Source organism: Symphodus melops, assembly GCF_947650265.1.
Source record: "Symphodus melops genome assembly, chromosome: 4".
Lineage (NCBI taxonomy): Eukaryota > Metazoa > Chordata > Actinopteri > Labriformes > Labridae > Symphodus > Symphodus melops.
In genome coordinates this window covers 5,787,859-5,796,257 of record NC_136694.1, presented here as the reverse complement: position 1 = coordinate 5,796,257, position 8,399 = coordinate 5,787,859, and the positions used below count along the sequence as shown (strand labels likewise).

General features: G+C 40.3%; 1 protein-coding gene across 2 annotated transcripts; it reads right to left on the bottom strand.

Moving 5' to 3' along the window:
• Nucleotides 1-716: 716 nt before the first annotated feature.
• mybl2b (v-myb avian myeloblastosis viral oncogene homolog-like 2b) lies at nt 717-8,394 on the bottom strand. Of its 2 annotated transcripts, none has more exons than XM_079342635.1 (15): nt 8,096-8,394; nt 7,576-7,672; nt 7,400-7,471; nt 7,197-7,289; nt 6,849-7,069; nt 6,601-6,733; nt 6,451-6,510; nt 6,129-6,320; nt 5,174-5,446; nt 4,944-5,086; nt 3,259-3,358; nt 3,057-3,167; nt 2,027-2,131; nt 1,791-1,922; nt 717-1,684 (listed from the first exon to the last, which is right to left on the bottom strand). In XM_079342635.1, exons 1-15 carry the CDS (start codon nt 8,113-8,115, stop codon nt 1,553-1,555), a joined length of 1,884 nt encoding a protein of 627 aa, XP_079198761.1. In that variant the 5' UTR covers nt 8,116-8,394; the 3' UTR covers nt 717-1,552. The 2 variants fall into 2 exon arrangements, with proteins under 2 accessions (XP_079198761.1, XP_079198762.1); XM_079342636.1 differs by having other exon boundaries at nt 2,072-2,131.
• Between the last annotated feature and the right edge of the window lie 5 nt (nt 8,395-8,399).

The following is an 8,399-nucleotide window of genomic DNA, read 5'->3' as shown; positions in this document are numbered from 1 at the left end:
CGACAGAGATCACTATATTTATTTTATATATATACATATATAATGATAAATTAAGTGCATTATAATTTTATCAGCAGTCGGATAATAGGATAAGTAGAATAATAAATGCTCCTGAAGTACTTAAAAAAAAAAAAAAAAAACAAAAAAAAAAAAAACAGCGCACACCGTTTTGCACTGCCAGCAAAGCATAGCAAGTTTGATGAAATGATTTCCAGCCAGGTAGAAGTAAAGCTGAAAAGCTGGGAAAACGAGACATATCTTGCTCTGGACTTCACCTATGGAACTATATGAAGCTATGAGTAATGAAGAGGGCCACACTCCCTCCTTTTGCATTATTCAACATGTGGGCTTTCCCTAATATTTACAGTCTATGGTTTTCTGGAACAACCCGACCAACAAAAATAAAAACAAAACAATAAAAAAATCTGGCCATTGAAAACTAAAATCAAAAATAGACTAAAGGCCAAGAAATAAAAACATGTTCTTTTGACTTATTCACAAGTTTTTAAACAAGACAATGCATATATGCAAACTTTGACCTTTCACTGATGTGCAATGTAAAACTCCACTCTAAAGTACAGCTAGCTTTAAATTAATCTTGAAATGCATCCGTTTTTATCTAGAATCAAAACATCCGCTCAACTTAACTGAACAAGTGTATACGTTATGTCAGGTACATACTGTATATACTACTGTGAATGATGCAGTTGCACAAGGAAAATTACGAATATTTTTATTCTTTTTTTAAACATTTGTCATTACAAAAAACAACACTAAATATTTACAAACAGTGCCAAATAGACCATTCCATGAATGCTGGCACCGCTTCAATGCATCCATAACATCTTATCTACCTTATTGCATAAAACACTGTTTTCACGTTGTTGTATCCAAGTAGAACCAATTTGAAGAGTTATTTTGTGCTGCAGAGATTATAACATTTATAGAAAATATCTTATTCTCTATGCGAGTTTCTCGCTTTTAATATGCACATATGCATTGAGGTGCATATTTTGTAATATGAAGAGTGAGAAAACTCACTCTTCATTTATAACATCCCTAATTCTCAAAAGTATGTAATACTGTCTTATTTTACACCATATTCTAGATGTACAACAGAACTTGAAAAATGGAGGTGCAGCCTGAGAGTATGTTCTCTTTGCAACTTTAAAAACGGCTAAATTACTGACACATTGGGCAATGTAAAACTATGTCTTTCAGTGATAGCAAACATTTAGTCTTGATTTATCATTTTTACAATCATTCTTCTTTTGAAACATGTTCAGGTGACATTCATACAGCAAAATGTGATTAACGTGCTATTCAAGTCACACACATGGCATGAGAGTAGAACCAACCGTAAAAGCTAAGTTCTCTCCTCAATATTTGATCGGGATGTAAAAATATCAGCTATGATTGCTATGAACTTCTTTCAAAAACTGCACTAAGCCTAAGAATGCCATGTTTCCTCCACCAAGCACTGCAACCGCAAAAAGCAGGCGGATAACAACAACATGAGGTTCAGAATGTGTAACATATTGATGTACAGATCTCAGGACAGAATGAGAGCTCGGTTGGTAGATTGGTGGGATTTTAGTGAGCGGAGGTAGTGTCTGGCTTTTTCTGTCATGATGAGCTGATCTTGAGTTTGTCCACAAACAACCATCTCCCATTCTTTTGACATCTGCAGACAGAATAAAGACACCATCACAGGAGGGTTAGGAGGTTCAGGTAGATAAGTCTGCATAAAATACATTTCTTTTCCATTTTAGATTTTTTTTTAAACTTGCCGGACGTGGGGTCACTGTGCTGGGAAATATGGCGCTGTCACTTGGTCCCAGAAGGAAGCCCTGATCCAAAATATTTTCATGTCGCTTACTGCAGATTGAGGAAGAGTTGAAAGAAACTATCATGTGGTCGTCCTGTGACAAAGAGAAGAACAAATTAATTAAATGAGAATTCCTGAAATCTAATTGTTGGCAAAACCCCCCCCAAAAAACGATGAGTGGTGTGTTCAATCATTTACCTTGACGCTATGTTTGTGAGACTTGCGTTTTGATGTAGGCCTCACCTGGCAGTCCATGTCATCAAGGGCCAAAGATTTCCTTACTTTCTTCATCGGAGGCCGATGCTACGAGATGAGGAAAAGTGATAAGTTTCCGTTTCACTGTCAATGTTGTAGCACAGCGTTTTTTTTAGAAGTTCAGAGCGTTTTTCACTAGTGTTCGAAGCAAAAAGCCTGAAAAGGGTCTGGTATGGGAAGTTAAAGAACAAGGTATTTCACACACAGCTGCATGCTGACCGACAGTGAATGACAGTCATTGTAAGTCACCATCCCAAAGCACGGTGTTTTTTGCCAGTAATGCGAAACAGGAAAAAAGAAAGAACTTTAAGCTCCCAAGTAGTCTCTTTCAAAGTTGAAACCATCGACAAAAACGCTCTGATAGTTCAACAGTTCACTCAAGTTCAAACTTCAAACCCCAAGTATGAGCTATCAAAACATTGAGAAAAGAACAAACTCCCGGCTTTTCATTACACGTGGACATCAATCTAGCACCACGACTTATTTACAACTAAATACAATATACTAAAGCATGAGCCATTGTAAAAGTAATTCAATACAGGTTTGTTTTTAAGGAGAACTCTTCACACTTCATAAATCATTCACTGTGAACCTAGAAAAGTACAAGAGGAATACTTTTGAATATTAGTTATCAGGGTCAAATCCTTCACAATTCAGTTAAAAAAAAAATACTATACATGATTTAATCACAACAACTACTTTGTCTTTTATAGCCCTGTCCACCATGAACTAAGGTTTTAACTGTTGTGTCAATGAAAGTGTATGATGTTCAGCCCACCTGGTTCACACTAAGTGACATTAAAACCCAAACAATTTAGACTCTGTATTTTCTAGATAAGACATCTTACATCTTCTCAGTAAAAATGGTATATTGATATTTTGATTGCATCTATAAATGGGTTTGGTGGTAAACCTTAAACTGGGGTTTCAAGTTTAAACTAGGTGTACAGAATGAAAGCTGATTGATTCTTACCGTTGTTTTGCGTCTTTGTTTGGGTGGAGTGGACCGTAAATGAATCACGTTGATCCCTGAATCTCTTAGGATGACTTCATTGATGTCATCTTCCAGGTTTGGAGTCTGAGGCTGACATGGCACAGAAGAAAAGTTCTATTAAAATCAGTGTTCATAAATCCCAGCCTCAAGTCATTCCTTTTCCTGCAAATGATAAACCTACCAGAGGCAGCAGAGGACCGTACTTCTCCATGGCATTTTTGAACGGCGTTGGAGTCCGTGGGGTCGTACAGAGCTCAGACTTGTGGTTGGGTGTAACAAACCTAGGACATTAACGACAAATGTGAAACTCAGAAGCAAATAATAAAATCGAACAAAAGGATCCAAAGCCTTTGCATATTTTTTTCTTTATATATTAGAAATTCTAACAGAACATCAAAAGTGTTGTTTTCACAACTGCATAATGGATGGATGGATAGATAGTTTATTGATCCCGAGGGAAATTCAAGTAAGCTACAATACACGCCTTTAAAAGCACATCTTTTAGCCTATAAATTCATGATCTTTTTTTGTAGCCTGGAGACACTTCAAACACTTCAATATGACCTCAATATGCTACTAACGGCAGGGCCATACTTTGATATTTACAGTCTATGGGCCAAACGTGTGTTTATAAAGATTAAGTCAGGTCCGACCCAGGCCTGAGTAAAACTCCAAAAACTGGGATGTAATTGGGAGGAGGGAGGGAAAAAGTGGGTGAGACGCTGCACAGATAGGTCCTATGAATGCTAAAATGACTCCGTAAACTGAATGACAGCTTTAAAATGCAAACCATTAAAAACACAGACACGAAGGGGCAGTCGCTACTGTCACTCCCGGTACCACAGTTGTATGTTGAAGTGCCAGGAGAGTAACTTTGCGTCCGGGGTCCAATCCATGCACAGACAACTTTCTTACCGCTGGGGCTCGTGCACACCGTGCACTAAGAAGCACGTGTCTTCTTCAGTTTGTGGCATTAACTGCCAAAGTCCATTATCTGATAATAGTTCATCTTCATCAGGATTTAATAATCCGTTTGCCATTGTGCACTGAGCACAACATGCTAACACGAAATCGCTATTAGGAAAACTTCTAGTAGTGTTTACAAATCCCGCCCTACTCTGCTTCTGATTGGCCAGTTGTATTGGTTAGGTTGAGCTGTGTTGCTCGCGTGCCGTCGGTAGGTAAATTCCATTGACTCAAACATGATAAAGGGCGTCCACGCAAACACAGCCTCAGGTCGAGATCAGTCACAGGGGCTTTTCTTTGTGACTGAAGGGATTCATTTTCCATTAACACATTCTAATACTGATTAGAATGAGTTTTATTCATAGTTTATGACTTCACCATTGGTCTCATAGTCTTTCCATTACAAATATCTGTAATGTTCCCTTTCTTGTTTTGTACATTACTTTGTATTGAATATAAATAAAATGCAAACAGGGGCAGACTACTTTAAACCCTGAGGTCCCAATGAGTCTCAGCCACCCTACAAGCTAGTATGTACCTCGCATACATTTTTCCATCTGCTACATTATTTATTGTACAGCATCACCACGCACTATTAACTCATTCAGGCTTGTACATATACACATAGTTGTTTTGTTTATTGTTTAATGTAATACCTTTGTTCATAGAGTGCAGTTTATTAAAGTCCAATTCCTTTTATATATTTATTTGTAATTTTATTTAACCTTTATTTAACCAGGAGGAGAAACTCATTGAGATTAAAATTCTCTTTTTCAAGAGTGTCCTGGACATAATAAGCAGCAACAAATACATGAGCGTAACTGACCTATACAGCTGATTCTGACAGTCAGTCAGTCTACATAAGGAACTCAGCGTGTTCACTCGTTTGAGATCACTTACACTGAGTTTTCTTTCTGGGTGTGGGGGGTCCTGTCACGTTGTAGCGGTGTTGTAACTATGGCTTTCTGGCTGCAGACCGGCGTGGATGTGAGGGATGGGTTCTCCAGGTCATGAGTGTCCTGCTTGGTCCACATGTTAAGGAACTGAAACAGCACGAGTTATCATACAGACAATCGAATGTGACCTTATTACCATCACCATACAAAGTGCTACAGGTTTTCATGACTTACTTGAGATGGAGAAAAGGGCAAGATTTTGACTGGAGTACTCTTGGGGGTCATCGAGTTACTAGCGTCCGGAGAAAAGGCATTGCATCTCCTGCTCCGGCGGATCTGTGTGGAGGGAGGCGTCACGCCTCCAGGAGAGATGGGGATGAGTTCCCCCTTGCTGCCTTTGCTTAACTCCTGCAGGGCACTGCCCTCCAGACGAAACTGGTGGCGCTCTGGGCTTGGACTGTCCTCAGGCAGGTCGAAGGCTGCGAGGTTGCACCAGCCATCCAGGTCCTGAAGGAAGAAGAGACATTTTGATAGTGAAATATTTATGGCACATAGGAGGTAGGAACAGAGGCTTAACAGGAAGGAGACGGAGTCAATGTGTGAAGTCAGAGCCAGCAGGCCAGAACTCTCTCTGTCACACTGACACGTAAAATCACACACCAGGCATTTGTTGTATAGCTTTCTCTGGACTGTTGCTTTGGACTAATGTTTGGTTGGGTATTTATGAATAGTATTCCAAAGTAAACGGTCCAGAGCTGCACCTTTTGTAATGTGTCTTGTTGTAAATTGATGTGATTAAATCTGTCTTATGTATGTATTACACCTAACAAGGCTTTTCTTTTTGACGCTAAATGGTAATAAAAGTTATCCTGTGAAAAATACAGCAACAATAACAAGTTGTAACAGGCGTATTTCTTTTGTAAGTTTGTAAATAATACCTTTAAAATTGCACTAATGTTAAGTACAGTAAAGTCATCTTTTTCATCTCTATTATAAAAACTGTATGAGATAAAAGACAACTGTTTCAGACAGCAAAAATCTTTGTGATATTTTACTGGTTTGCACTGTTTCCAACAACTATTTGAATAGTAAAACATTTTGAATATTCAGTTGATGCCCTATTAAAGAACAAAGACAAAGTAATTCTTTTAAAGAAAAGAGAACGCTGTGGGTTATTCAGGATACATACCCCATCTACCAGCTCCAGCACTTCTTTCAGCGCTGGGCCAGAAGGAGAGAGAAAGCCAGAACTATCTACCACCCAGCTGGAGTCTGCTTCAGTCTTGGGGCTTAAACTGTCCTTAGGGGAGGACACAGCATTTGATGGGCCTGCTTCACAGGGGACCCTCTCAACAGAGGCTGAGCCTGGAGTTTCCATCATCTGGTGAAATGTGTAATGTAGAAAACACTGAGATTATAAACATAGTTAACACTCTTTAACGCTCAATCATTTGCAGTCAAAGCCTGTGTTGTATGGTGACTTTTTCAAATGAATGTTGTTGTTTGCGTACTGAATGGTGTGTTTTCCGCTCCGCATCTTTGTCTGGATCATCTTGGGAACCACTGGGAATCTGTGTGAACAAGAAACAGTATTTTCAGTATTATCCTCAAAGCTTGGCATTGAATCCATATTAGATATTCATGAAGAAACAACGGCCAACCTGCAAATCTTTATTCACCCGGGACAACAACTCTTCAAGTTCATTGGGTCCAAAGACCTCCCCAGCATAGAAACCCATCTCTAACTTGCGTTTGATGGTGGAGTTCCAGTGATTCTTCACGGCATTATCCGTCCTGTTTATGAATATAAGAAGAAATAAGAGAAGGAAAGGCATCATTTCCCATTAATAAATGATGACAGCAGCTTCACAGTGTAATCCTGTGAGCTCCACTGGGGAGATGTTCTTACCTTCCAGGGAGCAGCTTGGCGATCTCAGCCCAGCGGTTTCCGAGCAGACAGTGAGCCTTGTAGATGATCAGGTCCTCTTCGGCTGTCCATGACGATTTCTTCACATTGGGGTTGAGATGATTGTGCCAGCGCTCCCTACACTGCTTACCCAGTCTGCCCTTCAGATGCTTGGCGACCATTGCCCACTGTTTGTTGCCATATTGATTAACCAGCTCTATAACCTGCAGAATAAAAAAAGGGGGAGGGGGCAACATTACACCACCTCTTTCTGAATAAACACGTCAGATATACTGTTCTTACATTTAGATAATTGACCCTGTATAACTTTTTCATGAATCAAATGTATACCTTCTCGTCCTCCTCCTTTGTCCAAGGACCTTTAACCAATTCCGGGTCCAAGATCTTAAACCAACGGTGCTGACATTGGTGTTCACTGTGAGTCTATACAAATAAACACATTAGAAACTTAAAAGCACGGGAAGAGAGTTCTCATTAAATGCGTTTAACAAATCCGTTTACAGTTTTCCAAAAAATAAAATAATCTAACTTACTGGTATATAGCTGGCAATGTATTTCCAATCAGTGGGCCCGAGCTTTTGAACCAGTGCCTTGAGCTGGTCGTCCTGTAAACAAGTACACACCAGCATGTTAATGTCCTCTGTCCTACAAGAGCCATTGTTTACATTGAGACAACATGCAAATTGCGGGGACAAGTCATGGCAGTCACCTCCTCTGGTGTCCATTTCACCTTCACTTTTCCACCATCTCTCTGATCTGCCACATCAGAATCAGTGTCTTGATGCATGGCCTCCTCCCCGTCATCCCTGAGGAAGAAACAGCTGTGATAAGCACGTACAGAGCTGACGATGAGAGCAGAGAGCCTGTGACCTCTTTACGATGAGGCCTGTGGAACTCGATTATCAGGTTTCGTGGTACTAGAGGGAAACTATGTCTGTATGTGTACACTAACAAGTGGTTAAGCTACATGGTTGGTACAATATAAGACATCAATTGATTGTTGTGGGTTAAGAAAAAAACCCCTGCGTTAAAGCACTGCTTCTAGTTTATCTTCATTATCCGGAAAAGGGCGGCATAGACGAAAGACGCTTCTGTACTCGATTGTTACAGGATTTGGACAAAATGCAAACATCAGCCTCCTCGATGATATACTTCTGTAACGATTACTGTAATTCATGATGTATTAATATTGACACTGATTAGGCTATTCAAAACTAGCAGCAGCTTACCCGCGCGCCCACCAGGACATCTCCTTCGGTTTCTGTTGTTTACGGTCAGACGGCGATTGTCCTGCTGTCGTTGTACGTCATGTATATTAGATATTGTTAAGCTGTTGTTGTTTTTTTGTCTTTCGGAGGTGACCGCTGGTGGGGAAGGAGGCTCGGTGCTTCTGTGTTGAATGGCTGTGTGGCAGGCAGCTTGTGACCAGCTGGAGCATAGCGCCCGGGTTGTCCGCGCTCCTGGATTTCTATCTCGCGCCCTTCTCCATGGCAGGAGCCGGATGGTGACGTAGTTGCGCATTAGATGTGCGCG